This window comes from Canis lupus, chromosome 17, assembly GCF_003254725.2.
Source record: "Canis lupus dingo isolate Sandy chromosome 17, ASM325472v2, whole genome shotgun sequence".
NCBI lineage: Eukaryota > Metazoa > Chordata > Mammalia > Carnivora > Canidae > Canis > Canis lupus.
Genome location: NC_064259.1, coordinates 49,294,658 through 49,319,165, shown reverse-complemented (window position 1 = coordinate 49,319,165; position 24,508 = coordinate 49,294,658). Strand labels below are relative to the sequence as shown.

General features: G+C 42.6%; 1 protein-coding gene and 1 long non-coding RNA gene across 6 annotated transcripts in view; one reads left to right on the top strand and one right to left on the bottom strand.

Moving 5' to 3' along the window:
• Window positions 1-2,856: 2,856 nt before the first annotated feature.
• Window positions 2,857-24,508, top strand: part of LOC112664227 (STAM binding protein) — a 26,578-nt gene continuing 4,926 nt past the window's right edge. The window contains exons 1-7 of one of the 4 annotated variants that reach the window (XM_025453603.2): window positions 2,857-2,939; window positions 4,783-5,000; window positions 15,313-15,388; window positions 15,678-15,773; window positions 16,890-17,256; window positions 19,535-19,659; window positions 20,552-20,689. In XM_025453603.2, coding sequence (XP_025309388.1) covers window positions 4,798-5,000; window positions 15,313-15,388; window positions 15,678-15,773; window positions 16,890-17,256; window positions 19,535-19,659; window positions 20,552-20,689 — 1,005 coding nt within the window. In that variant the 5' untranslated portion in view covers window positions 2,857-2,939; window positions 4,783-4,797. Of the gene's footprint in view, window positions 3,400-4,782; window positions 5,001-15,312; window positions 15,389-15,677; window positions 15,774-16,889; window positions 17,257-19,534; window positions 19,660-20,551; window positions 20,690-24,508 lie in introns of all 4 variants that reach the window. The other 3 variants (XM_025453604.3, XM_049095747.1, XM_049095746.1) reach the window with 3 other exon arrangements.
• Window positions 15,304-24,508, bottom strand: part of LOC112664229 (uncharacterized) — a 22,527-nt gene continuing 13,322 nt past the window's right edge. For both annotated transcript variants that reach the window (XR_003139589.3, XR_007403073.1), the window contains one exon: window positions 15,304-15,487. This is a non-coding gene — a long non-coding RNA (uncharacterized LOC112664229). The remainder of the gene's footprint in view (window positions 15,488-24,508) is intronic.

Genomic DNA, 24,508 nt, shown 5'->3' with positions numbered 1-24,508 from the left:
GCTCAGTTGAGCGTCTGCCTTTAGCTCAGGTCGTGATCCCGGAGTCCAGGGATCGAGTCCTGTATCAGGCTTTTCACAGGGAGCCCGCATCTGCCTCTGCCTATGTATCTGCCTCTCTCTGTGTGTCTCTCATGAACAAATAAAGTCTAAAAAAAAAACAGAAAAACAGAGAGAAGAAGTTATCAAAATAGGCCGTTTCAGTGTTTCAGGGCATGGAGTTCACTAGCATCCCCTTGAGAAACTTAATCATCTTTTAAAAACCTTTTTCCCTGTGGATGACTCTAAATTCTCATCCATGAGGGCCTTAAAACAATGAAAACTGAATTTTTCTTTGTTATTATTGTAGACCCATTGCCTGACATAGAGTCCTGAACATGATACATATTTAATAAATACTTGCTCAATTAATGAAGGTGTCTAGTTATGGAGGCTTCCTGCTCCTAGCTTTAACTGCCTTGTAGAGAAGACTTGATCTAAGAGTATAATGGACACTATTTTTCATTGTTCATTTCATCTATCACCATAATTGGCTAGCATCTTTGTAATTAATTTTGGGGACAGTGAGACAGCATTTATTTTAACAATATTTGAATATTCAACAATCTTTATTGAGTGTCTTCTGGGATCCCAAGCTACTCGAGGTACTGGGGATATACCTGGGAGCAAGCAAAAAAAAAGCCCCTATCTTCCTGGAGATTATATTTTACAGGGGAATGAAAGACAATAATTAATCTAGATCCTAAAAGAACAAAGGGGACAGTGGTAAGGACTAAGAGAAGATTTAAAACAAGGCTGAGTGATAGAGGGTGACTGAGTGGCTACCTAGAGTGTATGGTCAGAGAAGGTGACATGTAATCTGATGTGTGAATTACAAGATAGAGCCAGCCAAGTGAAGACCAGAGTAAGAGCATCTCAGGAAGAGGAAACAGCTGTGCAAATGTCTAGACTGGAACAGCTGATGTTCAGACAGTGTGGTGGAGACTAGTAAGCAAGAGAGAGAGAGTAGGATTTGAAGTCAAAGAGACAGCAGGAGTCAAGTAACTCTGTAAGCCAGGGTGGGGAGTTTGGATTTTTTTTTTTTAAGATTTTATGTATTTATTCATGAGAGACACTCAGAGAGAGGGGGAAGCAGGCTCCCTGTGGGGAGCCCGATGCAGGACTCAATCCCAGCACCCCGGGATTACGCCCTGAGTCAAAGACAGATGGTCAACCACTGAGCCACCCAGGTGCCCCGAGTTTGGATTTTTTAATTCCAAGTGTCATGGGAAGTAATTGAAGGGTTTTAAACCCAGAAGCAATAGAACCTGATTTTTGTTTTAAAAAGAATATTATCTGCTGTTGTAAGATTGCATTGAAATAGGTAAGAATGGATGTCATTTCTATACTAACGAGATTGCCTTGCCCCTCTAGCTATGTCATTCACCATAGGAGTAACAAGGAGGCAGCTGATATGTACCTTGTTTTTAGCTTCCCCACAAAGTCCATGTGGGCATTTTCTCTCTAATCTGATGCTATATATTGAGGTAAGAATTTGGCCTTTTAGGAGTCATTTGCTGCTGCCCAGGAATGATCTGCAGAGGATCCAGGAGAATTGATAGTGGATCCTTGTACTGACATGCATATTTATGCTTGTAGGGGAGAAAGAATCTGGTAAGGGCTTTCAGCGGTCAGTCTGAAAAGCCAATGACCGTATAGAATCCCTTTGGGAAAATCCTAGAGACAGATACACAACAGCAAGTCAGAGAAATTAGAGATCTGGATGCTGACCTAGTGGAAGGGGTAAAACCAGTGCAGAGGCTTTCAGCAAGATGGTGAAGGATAGGTCATGTCATCACATTAACAAACTTAGAGGGAGGGTCTCCGTATTTGGTGGGTAAAGTATCCCCGGAGAGCAGAAAGTTTCAGAGTGGTGATATACAAAATCTCCTGAGAAAGAATGAGTAGCAGGCTTGAAGGACGTTTTTGGAAAGAGGCTGTGCATGTACTCACACATACACACGCCCATACACAGAATATGCCACTGTTTGTATTTGGTGTAAATAACCTCCTGTCCTGGCTGCAGGGGCAGGAACTGTGTCATACAGATCTTTGTGTCTACATTGCTTTGCACAGTGGCCCTTAGAAATTAAACACTCATTTTTAATAAATTGTATTGGTGTTCTAACATTAAAAAGTTACTCTTAAGTTCTTTTCTAGGCAATAAAAGCGATTGCCTAATACCCGAGGTTATCCATTTTGTGTAGGAAGTAACACAAAAAAACCCTGAAATTTTCAGTTTTTCTTTCACCAATTTAGAAAGCCTGGTTACTTTAGCCAGCTACTTGCATCACCAATCCCTTCTTGAACGTTGATTTGTGGATTTTTTTTTTAATTTTTATTTATTTATGATAGTCACAGAGAGAGAGAGAGGCGCAGAGACACAGGCAGAGGGAGAAGCAGGCTCCATGCACCGGGAGCCCGATGTGGGATTCGATCCCGGGTCTCCAGGATCACGCCCTGGGCCAAAGGCAGGCGCCAAACCTCTGCGCCACCCAGGGATCCCTGATTTGTGGATTTGTGTGGATGTGGCACAGGGGCTGCCTGGCAGGAAACTCGACCCCAAACCAAATTAATTGTAATAACAAGTTAACTTGCTTATTGGTTCTTTTAACTATTTGCTTCCCCTTCTTCCTTGTTGCTCTTCCTTTACCAAGATGGCCGTCGTCGAGCTCTCTCCTCATTGGTTGGTTTTTTCGCAGGTGGTGGTTCTGGCCCCGCCCCCCAGCTCGCTTTCCCAGGCTCTGTGTTCTTGAGCGTGAAATGGGTAGAGCGGCGCGGGCGCGGGCGCGGGCGCGGGCGCGGGCGCGGGCGCGGGCGCGGGCGCGGGCGCGGGCGCGGGCGCGGGCGCGGGCGCCGGATGTGACGTTTCCGGAAGCTCGGAGTGGCGTCCGCGGGGACAGGTGGGGAAGGGTCCCGGGAATGTGGTGGGAATCTGAAGGGGAGCGGCCGCGGTGACTGTGGGGCCTGCAGCCTTGTCCTTCCCCGCGCCCTCTGCCCGGCCCGCCGCGCCGCGAGCCCACTGACGGGTCCGGTCCCAGCCAGGCCCGGCGCGTCCCCGCCTGCCGCGCTCTGAAGACCCGAAAACCAGGATAATTTTGCCCTGGGTTGGCAACTTGGGCTTGAGGGCCTTCAAGAAGGGGGCCTCAAGCAGGTGTCAGGAGGGCCCTCCGCTCACGCTTGCCACTTCCTTTGACCTCCTCTTGGTCTTAACTCCTCAGCCCCTTGTGCCACCTTTGCCCCTTTTTGGGGATGCCGCATCTGCTCTTGGTGGAGGGGTGCGTAGCCTTCTAGCACCGGGCACCGCTTGCTGGTCCTGGGAGGGTCTTCCGTTCTCGACCCCGCAGATCCTCTTCCGCAGAGGTACTGAGGCACCACAAGCGTCAGTTAGCTTTAATGGGCTCTGGATCGAGTTTACGAATTAGGCCAGCTGGGAAGGTTTTGGAGTTGCTAGCGGCTTTCTGAGCCTCTAGACCGGCCTTGGGGGAGATGGAATACCTCTGCATCCCCGGTCGTCCGCACAGCCTTTGTACCATTCTTGAGAGTGTTTGGAGAGGAAGTTTGGGGGAAGTGTGACCTCGAGCTAGAACTGGCCACGAGAAGCCTCTCTGAGGGAGGGCGCGGAGTGGGAAACAGAAAAATAGTGTATGGACAGATTAAACACATGTGAGGATTTCTGGGCAGGTCAGAATTCTGAGAGAACAAAAGATCTCTGTTGGGAAGGAGTCAAGTTTAAGACTAAAAATACAAAATGGGGTCAATTGACATAGGGCTTTGAATTCCAAAACATATTCTTCGATAGTTTGTTTATTCTAGAGCATGCTGGCTAGGGTGTGCTGTAATTCAATCTGTAACGAATATCCAGATTCTTTTTGAAAATGATATAGACTGATACCGGTTGGGAATTGGAATCTAACAGATCGAGAAAGATTGTAGAATTACTGCAGTTTGAAATCCAGGGAGGGAAAACCCTTGGGTTTTTTGCTGGTCCATCTTTGCATCCTAAGTTATCTTTGTGCCCTTTTTTATTTGAAGAGTGCTTAGTCTTTGAAGATAGATTTAAGTAAGGGTTTTGTTTTTGTTTTTTTTTGTTTTTTTACATCTAAATTCCTTAATCTGACGTAATGAATGATGTTGTGGATTGACTGGAATAGTGTTTAAGTGCACAGAGCTAGGGTTGTGGGCATTCATTCCAGGCCATTTCCCCTTACCTTGTGCTCAGATATGAAAAAGTACACCACGGAAAAATGTTAAGTTATTCTCATTAAATAAAAATGAACAAACTTGAAATCAGTTAACAGTCCTCACGAAAGTTCATTGATATACTATGCCAAGTACTGGGTAGATGGAAGTGGGTAGCTGGTAGGAGAAATCATGCAAAAAATATAAGATGCCATTCACCCTTTTATGATACTGAGAGCAAAGCTATCTAATGATAGGGAATGATTAGTATGAAAGGTATAAGAGAACCCCCATTTCAGTTTTACTCCCTGTACCACCTAATTATGGCACAGGTATTGTAGGCTTTTGAGTTGGCCAATGCTTTTATCATTGTGATATGGGCTTCTTGAGGGTCTCAGCCTTCTTGTGGGAAAGAGACCTTATTTGATTCAAGCCACAGTGCGTGGTATTTTTCTCTTAATTTCTTCATAAGGTAGAAGTTTGTGGGATAACCATACCGTGTGCTAGGCTGTGCTGGGGTGATGAGAACCATGGTACTGACACCACCTGTTTTTTCTGTCTCAGAACTTCTTGGTCCTGATGTCTGACCATGGAGATGTGAGCCTTCCGCCCGAAGACCGGGTGAGAGCCCTGTCCCAGATGGGTAGCACAGTGGAGATAAATGAAGACATTCCACCCCGACGGTACTTCCGCTCTGGAGTCGAGATTATCCGAATGGCATCCATTTACTCTGAGGAAGGCAACATTGAACATGCCTTCATCCTCTATAACAAGTATATCACGTAAGACACCCCCGATTTCCTTTTTCTATTCCAGTGACTGATGTCTCACTCATTCTGCTCTTGTGCTCATTTATTCTGCTCAGAATTGCTAAAACTAGAGAACTTTACAACATCATTAGCATTAATCATTTTTGCAGGCAGCTCCTACATACTGTCCTTGACATTCAAAGTCATGAGTACTGGAAGTGTTATTTTCATGACTCAGTGATTTCATGAGTAAGAGACCTAGCTTTTTGGCCTGTGCCCATGTGGCCCAGCTGTTAGGCAAGAGAGAGGATGGTTAAGCTGTGCATGTTTTGTATTGATGAGTGTTTTTTGTGTCCTTTCTTTATTGAGGCAGCTAATCATAGGGTTGTTATTGAAGTTTAGCAGAGCCAAAATTCCTCACCTCTACTTATTTTGTCACAAATTGAGTGATTCAAGAAAAAGGTTTTTCTTCTTAACCTTTATTATAATCATGCAAATCATCAAGTAAGTATTGACCACCTATAGTTTGTGTGGCTCACCATAAGACCTTTCCCTTGAGTTGCTCAGCACCTTAGGGTAGGCAGCATAAATAGAAAATAGTAGTGCAATTAACAGGGAACAGCTTCCAAAGCCCCAGTGATAATGAAATGATGTGTAATTTAGAAAGGGAATAATGTTAAAGGGTCTCATTTATCATCTTTAGCTTTGTTCTTTCATAATACCAGGACCTTTAGAAAAATAATGACTGCGATGTGTTTGTATGGCTCTTAATAGTTCATAGAATATTTCACCTGCATTGTTTCATTTGATCTTCATAGTTCTAGGTACATGGAGTAGGGCACATTGTCCTCTGATTCTGCGTGTGAGGAAATGGGCTCTGGGTTTAGTGCTTTGTTCCACACTTTAGAGTAACAAAACTCAGATCTTCTCTCTGTCTCTCTCTGTCTCTCTCTCTCTTTCTTTTAAAGTAGGCTCCATGCCCAGTGTGGAGCCCAATATAGGACTTGAACTCACGACTCTGAGATCAAGACCTGAGCTGAGATCCAGAGTCAGGTGCTTAACCAACTGAGCCACCCAGGGACCCCTAGATTTTCTAACTTTAAAAAAAAAAAAACTTATTAGAGAGAGGGAGCACGAGTCGGGAGGTAGGGGCAGAGGCAGAGGGAGAAGCAGACTCTCCGTTGAGCAAGGAGCCTGATGCAAGGCTCCATCCCAGGATCCTGGGATCATGACCTGAGCCAAAGGCAGATGCTTAATTAACCAACTGGGCCACTCAGGCATCCCCAAATTTCTAACTCTTAATTCAGGATTCATCTACAACATAGGTCTTGGGTTTTTTTGTTTGTTTGTTTTCTTTTTGGTAATGTTCTATGAGTTGGAGCTAGAGTTGAGACCATAGTTTTGAGCCACACTGACTATTTTTTGATTATTTTTATTTTTTGAACAGGTAACATGTACATATGGTGCAGAATGCAGAAGGCACAAAAGGGTATATATACATTTTAAAACTAATTCTCCCTATCCCTGCCTTTTTTCCAAACTCTCAGTGCCCTTCCCCAGAGACAATCACTCTTAATAGTTTCTTACATGTTCTCCCAGAAATGATAAATTCATTTCAGTTATATCATGTTAAGGTTTTGATCACATACTGCTCTGCAGCAGGGTTTGTCAACCTTGTTATTGTTGACATTTGGGGTGGAAGTAGTTGTTTGTTGTGGGTATTGTCCTGTGCATTGTAGAGTGTTTAATGGTATCCCTGGTCTATATCCACCAGATGCCAGTAGCACCCCTCACTCCCTCCCTGAGTTGTGACAACCAGAAATGTCTCCAGATACTACCTGATGGTCTCTAAAGGGCAAAATTGCCTTGGTTGAGAACCAATGCTCTACAGAAAAGTAGCATAGAAGTAGACTTCCTGGGATTTGTACTGTGATTTAAGAGTCCCTTTGGTAGAAAAAGAACAGCTGTTGTTTCTTTATTTTTTAAGTTTAGACGTAGTGCTTGTCTCCTTAGAGATTGTGCAGTCCACCCATGCCATCATGCCCTCTTATGTGATTTAAATGTTGATAAAGTTACATAGAATTATAATTACATTTTTGCCTCTCTTTGCTATTAAGAGTTTTTCATTCTTCAGCACAGTGGGCACAAAACTTATTTTCCTGAGAAGTTTCTTTGGCTACTGTCCTTTCTTCTGCTGCTGACCGAAATAGTTTTCTTGTATATTTCCAGCAATCTGGTGGAGAGTTCTCCCAAAATGAGGCCCCAGGGCACAATTCTTCAAAGAATTATGGTTGAGAAAGTTAAATAGAATCATGGAATCACTCTATCAAATATTTTCTGGAGAACCTTCTGGGTCCTGTTGCCCCTCATAGAAAGTGCTTTGAGGGCAGGGACCATATTCATTCAACAAATATATATTGTGTACATTTGCCATGTACTTGGCACTGCTCTAGGTCCTGGATACATAGGAAGTAAAATGGCTCCTGCCCTTACTGATGTATCTTTCCAGTTATGGGAGAAGATAATAAACAGGTAAGCAAATAACTGTCACAAAGTAAGGCATATGCTAGGAAAGCAAGAAAGAGAGGGCTATGACAGAATAACCAAGGGTATCAAATAGAAACAATTTTACACTGAAACTTGAAGGGTGCCATAGAGTTGGTCATTCCAAGAGTATGGAGCAGAGTGTTTAAAACAGGCGTTACTGTGTGTTCAGAAGCTCTTAAGTAGAAATACCTTAGTGTGTCCTGAGGATTGAAAGAACACCAGTGTGTTTGGAATGGAGCAAGTGAGGAGGAAGAAGATGAGGCTGGAAAGGCAGGTGGGGCCGAATCATGCAGGCCACGGTTAGGAGTTTGCATTTTATCTTGATAGAATTAGAAAGCCATTGCAGAATTTTAAGTGAGGTTATGACCTAATTTTACTTATATTCTAAAAATATAAATTTGGGCTATGATGTGGTATATAGTGGAGGATGTGTTAAGAGAAATCAGGGAGATTAGGAAAATCTTTTTTTTTTTTTTAAGATTTTATTTATTTATTCATGAGAGATACAGAGAGACAGAGAGAGAGAGAGAGAGAGAGAGAGAGAGAGGGGCAGAGACACAGGCAGAGGAAGAAGCAGGCTCCATGCAGGGAGCCCGATGTGGGACTTGATCCCAGGACTCCGGGTTCACGCCCTGGGCCGAAGTCAGACACTCAACCACTGAGCCACTCAGGCGTCCCAGATTAGGAAAATCTTATGGCGATTCAAGAGAGAGAGCAATGTCATGAAGGAGTGTGGCAGTATGAAAAGCAGCAGGTGGATTTGGCGTTGTGGAGTTAGAGCCCATGGGACTGACTGACTGACATTTTGGCAAGGATGATGGTGTCAAGGTTGACCTCAGGTTTCTGCCCTGAGTAACTTAGGATGTGCTGGCCCATTTAGATGGGGAGAATGGTATAGAAAAGAGGTTGAGAGGGGATCCCTGGATGGCTCAGCGGTCTAGCTCCTGCTTTCAGCCCAAGGCGTGATCCTGGAGTCCCAGGATCGAATCCCACATTGGGCTCCCTGCATGGAACCTGCTTCTCCCTCTGCCTGTGTCTCTGCCTCTCTCTCTCTCTGTGTGTCTCTCATGAATAAATGAATGAAATCTTAAAAAAAAAAAAAAAAGAAAAAGAAAAGGGGTTGAGTAGGGAGGAGATTCAAGAATACAGGCCTGGCTTCTTTGACACAGGAAGGTGTTAAGTTTAAGATGCCTGTGAAATACGCAGTAGAAAGTTGGACATTCCAGCCTGAACTGAGGAGAGGTCTGACTTGCAGATACAAACCCAGAAGTCCTTGGCATATGGGTGGTTCTGAAGCCATGAGAACTGCTAAGATCTTCTGGCATATAGGTCTTACTTGGGGGGGTCCAGGAACCCCATGGGGATTCATTATAGAATTTAGGTTCCACAAACTTGGTTGGGAAAAACTTTTCTTATTTACTAACCTCTAACTGAAATTTAGCATTTCCTTCCATTTCACAGTAGCATTAATAATATTTGTTATATTGTCACCAATGGAAATTAATACACATTATGATGGATACTGCTATCCCAAAACAGCATTTATGCTTACCTCTACTCCTTAATTGCAATACAGTTATTAAAGCCATGATTAGATCCTGTTTTTTTTTTAACATATTAACAGTATATCAATAAAGAAGCACATAGTGCAATTTCAAAAAAAAGATTATTTATTTATTTATTCATGAGAGAGAGAAGGAGAGGCAGAGACAGAGGGAGAAGTAGGCTCCATGCCAGGCTCCATGCCAGTCCCAATGTGGGACTTGATCCAGGATCTTGCCCTGGGCGGAAGGCAGCTCAACTGCTGAGCCACCCAGGCGTCCCCATAGTGCAATTTTTATATTTTGAAAACTGTATTTCAGTAGAATTGGTTTCTTTTGTAACTCTTCACATTTTATATTATATCTTTAAAAAATTATTCTAAGGAGTCCATAGGGTTCATCAGGTGCCAGGAAGATTCGTGATACATTGAAAGATCAGAAACCTTGTTAATAAGACTATAGAATAAGAAGACCCCTGAGGTTGGTTGGGTAGGGAGGGGCAGCAGATAAGACTTGATGGGAGATTTGAGAAGCAGCAGGAAATCCAGGAGAAAGTGGTGTCATGGGAACTAAAAGAGGCCAGTATATGCAGGAGAGTAGCAGTGTATCAGAATGGGTCAGATGGGGTAGGTGAGGTTTTGGGTTTGCTGTTGTGATGTGATTGGTGATCTTGGTAATCAGTTTCATTGGAAGGACTATGAAGACATTAGATTGGAGTGGGCTGAAAAGTGAGTGGACAATAAGAAAGTAAATACCAGGGATGCCTGAGTGGCTCAGCGGTTGAGCATCTTTCCTTTGGTTCAGGGCGTGATCCTGGAGTTCTGGGATCGAGTCCCACATTGGGCTCTCTGCATGGAGCCTGCTTCTCCTCCCTCTCCCTGTGTCTCTGCCTCTCTCTCTGTGTCTTTTCACGAATAAATAAATAAAATCTTAAAAAAAAAAAAAGAAGAACGTAAACACCATAGGTACAGTCTGGGGGTTGGCAAATTTTTTCTGTGAAGGGCCAGATAGTAAATGTTTCTGGCTTTGTAGGCCATTTGAACCTTGTCACAACCTCTGATTATAGTATGATAACACACGAACGAATGGGTGTGGCTGTGTTCCGACAAAACCTCACTTACAGATACAGATGGCAAGCCAGACTGGATATACTAGTTTGCCAAGCCCTGGCATAGATAACTCTTTGGAGGAGTTTGGATAGAGAGTAAGTGGAAAAATGAAGGAGTAATTGAAGGGGGACAAGGAGTGCATGAATATGTGGTATGTATTTTGAGATGGGAGATTCTGGAGTAGATTTTTTGCTGATGGAAAGGAACCTGTGGAGAAGGAGAAGCTGATGGGACAGCACAAAAAGGGCTTAATAGCAATAAACTCTTGAATAGCCAAGAGGGGGTAGGATTAAGAATACACAGATACTTAAATCAATTTCGTTCTATGACTTGAGGTTACTTTGAGTGACACGAATATCCATGTTAACAGCAAGATCAATATGGGGATCTGTCCCTGTATATGGTGTCCATTTATGGGACCATTTAGTACCATCAAGTGGGCCTGGAAGAGAGCTCAGGGAGAAGGAGGTGGGCTGCAGCAGCTCATTTACTTACTTTGTTAGATTTGGAGTTTAATTTGGAACTTTTGGATTGGCTTGACTGGAAGCAATAAATGTAGCTATTTTCATTTTTCTCACAGGTATCTTTAAGGCCCTAATTCTGATTTTGTGAACTGACAAGCTGTAGGACTTGCAAAAAACCTCTGGCTTAATATTCTCAGTCTGTTTTTGCACCGCTTTTTACTTGGTATATTCTTGTTAGTAACAATGGCTCACTTTGGCAATTATTACAACTGAGGAAAGAGGAGGGAGGGGAGCAGGCATCTACCTTACTGCTCCTCTGCCTCCTCCACTATTGCAGGTCATTGCTCTAGACCTTTTGTGGATACTTTAATTCCGGATTTTAAAAGGCATGTTTGTTCTTTTCCCAGGGGCAGTTCAGGCATCTTAATGATCTGAAGCACATTTGCCTCTCAGAGGTTTTCCCTCCTGCAGGAATACTTTGCCTTTTGCAGACCCCAGTATAGCAGGATCTTCAGCATATTAAATCAGTACATATTTTCATGATGAGCACAGACAGTTATCCAGGCGGTGAATTCTTTCACAGCTTTTTATGGTCATTGACTAGGCTACATAGAAGGGAGTTACAGAGGACTTAGGCAATTCTTGTCTGCTGTGTGAGCCTCTTGTAACACAGACCTGCTTCCTGAAAATGATCTGTTACCTGTATTGAAAATGTTTTCCCCTGGGTTTGAGGCTTATAGACTGGGATCTCTGGTCATGCTCACTATAATCTATAATCCCATGTTATAGGATTTCTGCTTGACTCTGAATTTGTTATTTGTATAGAAAAGTAATATTCATGATTAAATTAAAACAATTTTTTTTCAAACCATCTGGCAAGAGAAATACTATAGTGGAAAGGAGAGTCATATCCACCGGAGATAACCACTGTTATTTCTTGTGTGTATAGGAAAATGTTTGTGTCCATGGAAGCACATAGGCTCACGTGTTTATTCCTTTTTTCTTAAAGTGTGAATGAAATCATACAATATATTTTATTTTACAACTTGCTTTCTTAACAGTCATATCTTTCCATATCAGGACATACTGATCCATCTCATTCTCCTCAGGGCTATTTCTTTTGCCTGGGACTGTGTTGTTCCAGACCTCCTCATGGCTTCCTCTCTTTTGGTCCTTAATTAAATGCCATCTTCTCAGCAATGCTTTTCTTAGCTGCCCTATCTAAAATCTCACTCCCTCTCCTGTCACTTCATGTTCCCCTTTCCTATTAATGACTTTCTCCTAGCTCTGATTATATATGTTTTCTTTTATCGTCTGTCTCCCTCACTATAATACACACCTTGTGGTGGGGAGGGATTTATATTCACTGCCAAATCCCCAGCCTTTACAATAATGCCTGACCCCACAGTAGGTGCTCAATAAATATCTGTTTAATGAATGAGTGAATTACTATGTTGTTGCAGCATAATTCATTACATAATCCCCTATTGATGGACATTTGAGTTTTTAGTTTACTTTTGTGACCAATGCTATACTGATGAGTCTTATATATATATCTTTGTACTGTTATGTAGGATAAATTCCTAGAGGTGAAATTGTGAATTTAAAATACAGAGTTTAAAATTTGAAGAGGTGTCTTCTTTCCCTATCCCCAGGAAAATTACAGTTCTGTAATAACACAGTATGTTATCAAATTTCAGCCCTGTTAAGAGTATATATGGACACCCATTTCCTTACATCCTTGTGTACACTGGTTATAATCAATCTTTAAGCCTTTGCCAATTTGATATATGGAAGTGGTACCTTATCTTAATTTGAATTTCTTTCATTATAAGTAAAGTTGATTTCCTTTTCTGCAAATCTCTTTTTATCCTCATTGTCCTTTTCTGCATATCTTTTTATCCTCATTGTTCTAAGTACCATCTTTGCTTTGGTACCCTCTCTAAGCTGCAACCAGATCTTACCCCAGAGAACAGTATACATCTGGGCCACTGGTATTCTATGTCTACAACACTTCTAGCCCTGGAGTTAACATCTTCCTCTGTTCTTGCTCACACTTTTTATTTATTGGTAAAAACAATCATATGGCATAATATAGCAATCACTATATATATATATATATATATGCGCTATATATAGCATATATATCAAGCAGATGTTGGCTATGTGCTAGACACTGTGCCTGACTCTTTTTTTAATCTCTTTAAATGTCCCAGCAGCCCTATCAGGTAGCACTGGATTCTCTCTCTCTCTCTCTCTCTCTCTCTCTCTCTCTCTCTATATATATATATATATATATATATATATATATATATATAAACTGAAGTGTAGCGAGACTGGATAACTTTCAGGAGTTCACGCAGCTAGTAAATGGCCAAACCAGGATGTGAGCCCAGGCAGGGTGGCTCCAGAGCCTGCCTCCTCACCGCTGAGTGCTGTTGCCTCCAGTACAGACAATGGGTTATGTTGCCTGTTCTGTTTTCAAGAGACCCTTCTGTGCATATGTTTCTCATTCAGAAAATTGACTACAGTTGCTGAAACAAGAGAAAGATATTCATGTGTGCATCTAGAAGTGTTACCTTTACTTAAAAACTAGATTCCATTGCATGGTTCAAAATCAAAATAATAGGAAGAGGTATATGCTGAGAGGTTTCATTCCCACTCTTGTCCCATCTACTCTATTTTCCCTGCCCTCTACATTCCTTGGTTTCCTGTATTATTATTTAAAAGTAAATGTGTATGTACATACAGATAGAGAATTGTCCCCCTTCTTACATATCAGATGGTATACTGTATGCACTTTTTTATACTTTGGGCTTTTTTTTTTTTCTCAGCTCATCTGAAGGTCTTAAGACCATTTTATGCCTCAAATATTTATTAAGTGCCTCTTCATACAGGCACTGTGCTGGCTTTAGAGGGACATGCAGAGGGCAGCCCTGGTGGCGCAGCGGTTTAGCGCTGCCTGCAGCCCGGGGTATGATCCTGGAGACCCGGGATCGAGTCCTGAATCAGGCTCCCTGCATGGAGCCTGCTTCTCCCTCTCCCTGTGTCTCTGCCTGCCTCTCTCTCTCTCTCTCTCTCTCTGTGTCTCTAATGAGTAAATAAATACAATCTTTAAAAAAAAAAGGGACATGCAGAAAAGCACAAGATACAGGAATCTCTGGGCTCAGGGACTTCACAGCCCTTTAGGTTGAAAGCACACGTGAATATAAAGTGTGGTATTTATGTGACATGATACTGTCTTGGCTGATTCATTCTTCCATAGAAAGCACATTCAGCCTCCTAAAGTATGAGCAGGTAGCTTGGTCTTGTAGGGCCAGACAGAGCTACTGAATTATAGGTCTCTTGCACATATTAACTAGTCTTACTTATCTTAATATCTTTTTCAGGACCTCATGGGTGAACAAATGAATCTGTATTTATTCTAAATACAGACTTTAAGGAAACTGTTTTATATCTTTTTCATGAACCCAAAGGGAAGAGTTTTAGAATCATTTTTATTTTAGAATTCATCTCTGCCTGAAGGGTCTTGTCAGATTGGATTGAAATGAAAATTTCATATGCCTAATATAGAACCAAGAGAGGAAGCATCATCTAAAAAGAGTTTGCTTTCATGTGGGGTCGGCTTCTTTTCCTTACTAAGGCTTCCTCCTCCGTTTACTCCTACCCATGGCAGAAATTGGGAGTCAGTTAGTCCCCAACTACGGTATGGTATTTTAGAGCTGTGGGCAAACTCCCCTCAATTGATTTGTTTTGGGTCTCAGCTTATATTTATTACAACTTATTCTATTAAAAGACATCTTTGTTCAGTACCCCTCTAACAGTTCTAGGCATTCCAGGAGCCCTGTAGAGGCAGAGTGATATAGTGATTAGAAGAATAGACTCTGAAACTGGCCAACTGAATCTGCCACTTTGGGCTGTGACAAGTTACTGAACTCCTGTTTGTTTTCACTGTTCCCAAGTAGACGTCATAAATATTAGAGATCTGTGAGATGATTCGGTTTATTTTTCCCATTGAGCTTTACAGCCACAGACAAAACTGAAAGAGAAAATCTAGCACTTAGTTTCTCTAAGAACTTTCCATCAGGACTGTAAGGCACATCACATATGTAATATCCACGTATTACATGCCTACAACACATGTACTGTGTAAGCATCTCAGTGCTTAATATGATGCAGAGAATATCCTGCTTTGAAGGAACACGAATCCCAAAGAAAAAGAAGCAAAAGTTAAGATCACGGGGCTAGGGTAGTCATAAAACATGGGTTTTTCTCAGCCCCCTGCCCTTGGTTGCCAAACTTATTTGAAGAAGAATTTGTGACAGAGGCCCTTTCCTTTGGAAACCTGTCACTGTCATTATAACAAGAAAAATAATCTCTTTAGAGGTATATTTTTGGGCACAGGGTAGGTTTGCTTTTTTTCCCCCTCTTATCTTTTTAGTTGTGGGAGTTTAGTGCTTCCTGCACACCAGGTTTGGGAGAGGAGGGGAACGTAGGGTTAAAGGTGGGTGGGGAACATTGGGTTAAAGGTGGGTGGGGAACATGGCCAATGTGTGTGACCCCTCCCTGGCATGTCTGGAAACCCATCTCAACAGTGGCTGCAGAATAAGGCAATTGCTTTGCTTCAGAGTCTGTTGGACGTTTGGATATTTTGCATGATAATAATTCTGATCTGTTCCTTTAGGCTCTTTATTGAGAAGCTCCCAAAGCATCGAGATTACAAATCAGCTGTCATTCCTGAGAAGAAAGACACAGTAAAGGTGGGTCTTCGCTTTCACTGTTGCCCATCTAAAAGCTTCAAAGCAGCACAGACTCACTCCAAGGTAAAAGTAGTTGTGTCCGCATCTGAGCATCAAATCCTGCAATGGGAGATAAGGCCATTTCACCAGATCAGTTATGAAGTAGCAGGTATTGTACAGTAGGGGGTACTTTACATTGTTTTTAGAAACATTGTTATCATTGCCAAATTGACTTAATTATACTTTTTACTTCTCTACTTAATTAGCTGGGAATTATCCTCATTCTCAGTTTTCTATTTTTGTGTCTCAGAAGTTAAAGGAAATTGCATTTCCCAAAGCAGAAGAGCTGAAGGAAGAGCTATTAAAACGATATACCAAAGAATATATAGAATATAATGAAGAAAAGGTAAGTAGATAACACCAAAAGGAAGGAAATTATTTTGGATTTTTAGGGTATGCCCTAGCATTGTAATATGATTTTTTTAGCAGATCCTGTGCTTTTAGTGGCATATTTTACTTCTTTCAGCAAAGGCCAGAAACTCAAAAGAATAGAACACAAGTGTTTAGGCTGAGGATTCTAATGCATATTTAGCCTGCTTGTCCCCCGAGGTGATTTGAGGGACAGAAAATCTGTTGCTTTTCTGCTGTATCTAGAATGAGAGCCTAAGAACAGTGAAAATTTTCATTAAAACATAGGTTTTTAGATCAGTGAACTTGGAGGTGTTGATTCACATTTGGTTATACCTGTTAATAATAACTGATTGTTTTTCAATCTATTTTCAATTGATTCTTGTTAGAAGAGTTAGTTAGAGCCTGTGGAGAAACTCCCAAAGCACTGTCTGTAGTCTGTGTCAGATGTGAATGTACGCTGCTAGCACTTCCACCTTATTCTGTAGTGCTCTGCTGAGTCCTATTCTGGACTCTAACATTGCAAATCAGCAGAGAAGTAAACAGATATGCAGTGATGCATATCTTTCTAAGGAACTGAGTGAGTGAAAACCTTACTGAAGGAGATTATTACTTGATATTTCTTGTTAGTTTAAAATATCATTCTCTTATTGAACTAATCACAAGGAAAATTTCAGAGGCTTCCTTTTGGGTTAAAATGCAATAGAGACCCCCAATACAACAGGTACAAGTTTGGATTTGGTTCTGTTTTGTGGACTTACTTGGGAGAGGGAATGTGTACATAGCACCTTTAGAGAATAAAACTGTGTAGGATGCAGATTATGAGGTGTAGATAGTAAATTGCATCAGGATTTCGGTAAAGAAGAAAATGCATCAGTAAGAGCTATTGGGGAGAGATCTGTGGGAATGGAAGACTAGGTCTGCAGTGGCCAGCTAGACCCAAGTGGTGACCATTCCTTGGAACTGCTGAGGGCAACGTGAATTCCGTGTTGGGAAATTGGGCCAGAGCAGGTGTACATTTTAGGAAATCACTGTGCTGCAAAGCCTTGTCCTCCTGAGGTGTGATATCACCTGAGCATCATGTGTAAGTCTAACTGCTCTTCCTTCTTTGTAGAAGAGAGAAGCAGAAGAACTCGCCCGGAATGTGGCCATCCAGCAGGAGCTGGAGAAGGAACGGCAGAGGGTGGCGCAGCAGAAGCAGCAGCAGTTGGAACAGGAGCAGTTCCATGCCTTTGAGGAGATGATCCGGAACCAGGAACTGGAAAAGGAGCGGCTGAAAATCGTGCAAGAGTTTGGGAAGGTGGACCCTGGCCTAGGCGGGCCTCTGGTGCCGGACTTGGAGAAGCCCTCCCCAGACATATTCCCCCCAGCACCTGTCGCATCTGCACAGCCTGCGGACTGTAATACAGCTGTAAGGCCTGCCAAGCCACCTGTGGTAGACAGGTCCTTAAAACCTGGAGCATTGAGCAACTCAGAAAGTAGTGAGTCCACTCGCTCAGGTCCTCTTCCACCTGGGGTTCAGCCAGGCAGAGTGTCGTTCTGGGGGTTTCAATCTAAGATTACCTCCATGATCCCACCCATTAGGCCCTGGTCACAGAAGCCCCTCGTCACAGTATTGCTGTGCGGTGTCCTGTCACACTGTTTACTGTATGAAAGTGGCCTTTGCTTCAGTCATATAATTTACCTGGCACAGGTCGATTATCTGAAGAGCTCATGATATCCTTGAAAGTCAGACCCTCAACTTTTAAGGATTTTACAGAGATTCAAAATGTTCAGTGAACTAGAGACCACTGTTGGCCCTCTGGAAGGGAAATCTGAAATTTGTAGTACCACTTTACAATTCAACAGTTGACATTTATTTATTTGTTTGTTTAAGATTTTATTTATTTATTCATGAGAGACACAGAGAGAGAGGCAGAGACACAGGAAGAGGGAGGAGAAGCAGACTCCATGCAGAGAACCCAATGCAGGACTCGATCCTGGAACTCCAGGATCACGCCCTAGGCCGACGGCAGTCACTCAACCACTGAGCCACCCAGGCATCCCAAATTATGCTTGTTTTAAAATTGTTCCTAATCCTTAAGGAGCTTAGTCAAGGTAAATATCATATGTAGTTGGTGATGATTCAGTCTAGCCATAAAAACTGTCGGCAGTCTTTCCTCCTCTCACACTGATCACCTGAGACGGTAACAGTAGCAGCAAAATGATGCATGTACCTTGATTAGTAGAATAGATCATTTTGGGAAGGAACTGGTTTTCAAGTAGCATTTAGGGAAGTCAGCTTTGCAGAAGATCCACTTACAAGGACAACACAAGAGTGGGCAGGGGGTGCCAGACTCCAAAGCCTGGCCTTTAGGATTTTGCCTCATGTACTCAGCAACTTGTCTCCCATTGCCATTCCTTCATCCACATTTTGTGCTCTGGTCTGATTGGGCTGTCATGTTTCCAGAGCAGCCTCTGGACTATCTTATCCAAGGAGGTTTGTTAGCATTTGCCCTGAACCTATAATCTCCTTTCTTTGTCTCTGCCTTCCCTGCTTTCCTTAAAGTTTTACCATATTCCCTTCCCTTCATTCAGATTGCTTCTGTTCTCCTCAAGACTCCCAGAGCTCTTAGTATCTGTAATGCAGTTGAGATCATCTACCTGGTAGTGTTATTTGCCAATAACTAGATTTTAACTTTGTACTGGTTAGGGCTTGAATCTTACTTGTATTTGTGTTCATGGTGGGCTGAGCACAGTGTACCCATTGGTGTGCACTCGGTGAGTGATTGCAGAATTGCAAGGAAAGGACTGTGCTGAGCCTTCGTTCTGAATCCTCAAATACTATCCTCAGATGCCATGTGATTGCCTGCTCCTTGATCTATTACCTCCTCAGCAATCCAGAGCTTGCTGTTGAACATCTGAAAAACAATATCCTTTTTCTTTTTAAATGAAAATGTAATCATGAAAGACACCCCCTAACTTGAGCCTGTGGTCTCTCTCACAGTGTTCTCTCTGGTATCCAGGGTGGGGCTCATTCTTGGCATTCTAAACCAGGTTTATAAGTTTCTCTGTGCATTCATGCCTCTTTTGAGGACCAGAATGTGTTTTTTGTTATTGTTTTGTTTTGGCATTTTAACATCTTCTTCAGAATTAGTTACCCAAAGTATTTTCTATTACACAGAATATACCTGGTGTATTTCTGTGCAAGTCCTAGTCTCCAGTATTCTTATCTGAGATAGAAGAGAGATTTAAAATGAAAGTAAAAGCTAAATTGAAGAGGTTGGGATGCCTGAGTGGCTCAGTGGTAGAGCGACTGCCTTCAGCTCAGGGTGTGATCCCGGAGTCGAGGAATCAAGTCTCACATCAGGCGAGCCTGCATCTCCCTCTGCCTATGTCTTGCCTCTCTCTCGCTGTCTCTCATGAATAAATGAAATCTTAAAAAAAAAAAAAAAGAATGAGGAGATTATTTATTTATTTATTTATTATCCTTTGTATTAGATTGTGACAGAATTTCTGAATAGCTCAGGAACTTGTTTTAAGTAGTAATTTACCCTTGTCTTAACTTGAATGGTTAAAGCCTCTTTTCTTAAAGTAATGTACTTGCAGTGGCTATGGCCACAGCCTCCTTCTCATCCATCAGGGTAAGATCCCCACTCCCTGTTCCCAGTCCGGGGAACCCCAGTGGTTTGGCATTGCTCTCCCAGGACTGCCAGCTCAGGGGTCCACTTGGGAATGCTCTCCCCATGGTCCCATACTTCTCTCCCTTCTCCTTTACAGCTCCTACAATCGATGGACTGCGCCATGTGGTGGTACCTGAAAGGCTCTGTCCACAGTTTCTCCAGCTAGCCAGTGCCAACACAGCCCGAGGAGTGGAGACATGTGGAATTCTCTGTGGAAAACTGGTAAAAACCAAACATTTTCCTGAGCTTAGACTATTACTTCCCCCTTGGCCTCCTGTGAGCCTCAGAGAAGATATCCAGGGATCAGTTACTGTATTCAATGATCCCTCTGCAGAAGGAACTGGGGATAGCATAATGCAGTGTTACTTTGAGTTTGGTTACCTTGCATTTCGTTGATACTCACGGTCCCTTGAATTGAACAGATTATTTTAATGCTACTAGTAAGAAAGAGGTAATTCTAAACTTGGTAGGAAGAGCTAGCATTACCTATATGTCAGTTTTTGAGTACCTGCTTTATGGTAGGCCTGGGAATATATGATATGTAAGGCACACAGCATGTGTCCACAAGATGTACCTAAGCATTTTGAAGAGATGGGAGATACATCCCCAAAGATAAGTAGCATGCTGAGTGGTATATGTGGTAGAGCACTAGGAATTCAGAGGAAGGAAAGTCATTGGATAGAGGCACTAGGAAGACCCCATTACTAACTGCTGAATGCGGAAATGAGTGAAACAGAATAGATTGAAACAGCCTTGGAGGATGAGAAGGGCTGAGAGAAGCAGTAAGAGGGAAATTATCTTAGATCTGCGCAAAGGAAGAGAAATGGTACTATCCTGGAGCTTCTTGGGACTCACAAGTAGTCCCATTTGGCTGCAGCCAGGAATTCCCACAGGGTATGGGTGCCTGTGGCTTTGCAGAGTGCCCGCTGCAGTGCACATGGGCAGCCAAGGTTGGGAACCACTGAGGTGAGGGACTCAAGGAAACCAAGGACTCATTCTGGTACAGGAAGGGCTTTCGCTTATGTAGATGTTTACCTTGCTGCTGCTGTGACAGAGTGGGGTTGCACTGGTGCCAGGGAGTGGTGACAAGCTAGCTGTTTTCTCCTTTTGACAGATGAAGAATGAATTTACCATTACCCATGTTCTCATCCCCAAGCAAAGTGCGGGGTCTGATTATTGCCACACTGAGAATGAAGAAGAGCTCTTCCTCATACAGGATCAACAGGGTCTTATCACACTGGGCTGGATCCATGTAAGCAATACCCAGCTCTCCGAGGACTAGTCTCCTTCTCTCTCCCCATGTTATAAACTGCTTATTTCTTTCTTAGAACAAAGTGAACTGTGTCCAGATTATTTAGGTGATTGTCTTTCCTTCTGTTGGATACACACTTAACTTTCCTAGCATACTTGACTGCGTCCACTATAGTACTGATTTCTGGGAACTACTTAAGGCTTTTTAATTTTATTTTAGTATTTATTTATTTATTTATTTAAAATTTTAATTTATTTATTCATGAGAGACAGAGAGAGAGAGAGAGAGGCAGAGACACAGGCAAAGGGAGAAGCAGGCTCCACACAGGGAGCCCGACGCAGGACTTGATCCCGGGACTCCAGGATCATGACCTAGGCCAAAGGCAGGCGCCAAACCGCTGAGCCACCCAGGGATCCCTTATTTTAGTTTTTAAAAGATTTTATTTATTTATTCAGGAGAGAGAGCATGCGTGAGAGAAGGAGAAGCAGACTTCCTGCTGAGCAGGGAGGCAGACGCAGGGTTTGATCCTATGACCCCGGAATCATGACCTGGCTGAAGGCAGACGCTAAACCGACTGAGCCACCCAGGCACCCCTAATTTTTTGAATTTTAAAAAATGTTTTAATGCAGATGAACTTGTTTCCATAAAGTCCCAGTTTCCCTGTGAGTGAATGGTGGTAGGACGCTGGCCTTGGAGTATACCTGGATATTGACTGTATAAGCTCTACCTACTTCATGCAAATGATATTCCTAAAAGGTACATAAATCAAAATATTTTAATGAGCCAAGGAAATTAATTCAGATGCTTGTATTGGTCGTTGTTAAAGCAGCATATACCTTTATGTAAATCAGTAGGGTCACCAATATGGCCGATTTTCAAGTGTCTACTTACTGTATGCAACCTTCTAGTGATATTTAGGTAAAATATAATTTCATCCCTAAAGAGCATTTCTGCATTTTTCTTTCTATTCCTTTTCAACTCCTCACTCCATAGACCAAGGTACTTTTCATGTTGTGCAATAGGCTTGCACACAAACAAGTCTGCATTTTTGGGGGGAGATTACGCATACTTGTCTGCGATACTCAGGAAATACTGACCCAGGAGGCAGTCCCACGCACCTCTGTTCTGTGTGCATTCCATGACCTAAACACTTGCCTTCTATGGGGTATCCCCTGTGATAGTATGTGGAAGAAAGAGAACTTGTTTCTTATCTGCTGCAGGATACAAATTTGAGTAAGATGCGGTTTTGGTCTCATAAAGGAGATTAAACAGAGACGAGTAATCACTGTTCACATGAGGCAGGATGTGCCAATGCTTCAAGAGGTACAAACAGCACTATGGAATTCAGAGGAGGGAAGGACTCTACCTGGCTTGATGTAGTAGAATCTTGACAAGATAGGCTAAGGGAGAGTTTCATATGCAGGGGGCAACATTGGAATAAGAATACTGTGTTCCTGGGATCCCTCGGTGGCGCAGCGGTTTGGCACCTGCCTTTGGCCCAGGGCGCGATCCTGGAGACCCGGGATCGAATCCCGCGTCGGGCTCCCGGTGCATGGAGCCTGCTTCTCCCTCTGCCTGTGTCTCTGCGCCTCTCTCTCTCTCTGTGACTATCATAAATAAATAAAAATTTAAAAAAAAATAATAATAATACTGTGTTCCTGAGACATTGAGAAGTCTAGTCTGCCAGGGTTCATGGTTCATATCAGGAACCCATAGTTGATAAGCTTTAATGTGATACACTGAAGCAATGTTCTGGAGGATCTTGGGTGAATAAGCAGAATAGAAGAAGGTTTTTGAATAGAGCAATGATGTGATCAAAGCCATTCTTTCGAATATCTAAAATAAAGGCAGTTTAAAGTAGGTTGAAGCAGGGAGATCATTTAAGAGTGTGATGATAGAATCTAATGATGAGAGTTAGAGTCATGGCATTGCATTTGGGAAGGAAGTGAGTAAGAGGAAGATGAGTAAAAGTCAGTGGTGACTTAGGGAGCAGGCTTGACTCATGGGGGTGGCAGTGATCATCCCACAAGCAGAAACAAGGGCTCCAAAGGGAATAACTTACTTCAGAAGTGGGGCAAATTGTAGGTACAGTTTTTAGCATGTTGTACTTAAAGTATGTGTGAGACATTCTGCCGGTGGAGGTAGTTATCAGGCAGCTGAAAATATGGCTGGGACTTGGGAGCAAGGTCAGGATGGGAGAGGGATCTGGGAGACTGCCCCATATTGCTGACCTGGAAAGCCTTGGAACTGGAGGAGGATGGAGAGCAAGAAGAGAGTCACCAGTAGCTTGGGTGCAGGCTGCCCAGGGGAGCATAGGGAGTAGTTGATAATGAAGCAAAGAGGTGTAAGAGCAGGGTGAGGGCAGTGTTCAGGCACAGAAGCCAGAGGAGGAGGAACACTGGTTTAAGAAGTAATGAGGAGGGCACCTGGGTGACTCAGTGGTTGAGTGTCTGCCTTTGGCTCAGGTGTGATCCCAGGGTCTTGCAATCTTGCGATCGAGTTCTGCATGGGGCTCCCTGCAGGGAGCCTGCTTCTCCCTCTGCCTGTATCTCTTTCTCTCTGTGTGTCTCTCATGAATAAATAAAATCTTTAAAAAAAAAAAAAAAAGAAGAAGAAGTAATGGGGATTGAGGTTGTGATGGTAAAATGTACTCTATTTTTTTTTAAGAGTTTAGTTCAGGGATCCTGGGTGGTGCAGCGGTTTAGCGCCTGCCTTTGGCCCAGGGCACGATCCTGGAGACCCAGGATCGAATCCCACATCGGGCTCCCAGTGCATGGAGCCTGCTTCTCCCTCTGCCTGTGTCTCTGCCTCTCTTTCTCTCTCTGTGACTATCATACATAAATAAATAAAAATTAAAAAAAAAAAAAAGAGTTCATGGGGAAAGGAAAAAAATGGGATGGTGGTTTAAGGAGTAGCCAGGTTGAGAATATTTATTGATCTGTGGTTTAGTGTGAAAGGCATGAACATGTGTTTTGTTTTGATTTTGTTTTTTTGAAACCTTTATATTTGAAATATAACATGTAAGAAGTACATGAAGATAAATGTATACTTCAGTGAATCATGAACTAAACATCTATGTACATGCATGACCCACATTGAGAAATAAAACATTTGAGAGGCATGCTCCCATCCCCCTGGTCTTGCCCTGTCACACTTTTCCTCTGATATGGGAAATTTCTCTCCTGACTTTTCTGGAAATCCTTTGCTTTCTTAACAGTTTTACTACCTAAATATATAGCCATGACCTCAACAATTTAGTTTTGCCTGATTATGAATGTTATGTAAATAGAATGATATGATATGTATTCTTCTGTGCCTGGCTTCTTTTGCTCAACATTTTTAAGGTTTATCTACATTCTTGTATGTAGTTGTCTGAATTTTTTTGTATGGCCAGTGAGCCAGTGGAGCTCAGTGGAACGTAGTGGAGCCAGGAGAGGAGATGTAAAGGGACAGAGATAAAATAATGTGGAGGTAGGAAAGTATTAAACCAAAAGTACAAAAAGGGGGCTTATCTCCATATAGAGGAGAAAACACTCATCTTTTTTTTTTTTTTTTTTTTTAATTTTTTTTAATTTTTTTTTATTTATTTATGATAGTCACAGAGAGAGAGAGAGACAGGCAGAGACACAGGCAGAGGGAGAAGCAGGCTCCATGCACCGGGAGTCCGACGTGGGATTCGATCCTGGGTCTCCAGGATCACGCCCTGGGCCAAAGGCAGGCGCCAAACCGCTGCGCCACCCAGGGATCCCAACACTCATCTTTCTGAGATAGAATTGAAGAAAGAGATACAGAGAGATTTTGGAGGTTCTCTTTGGAGGA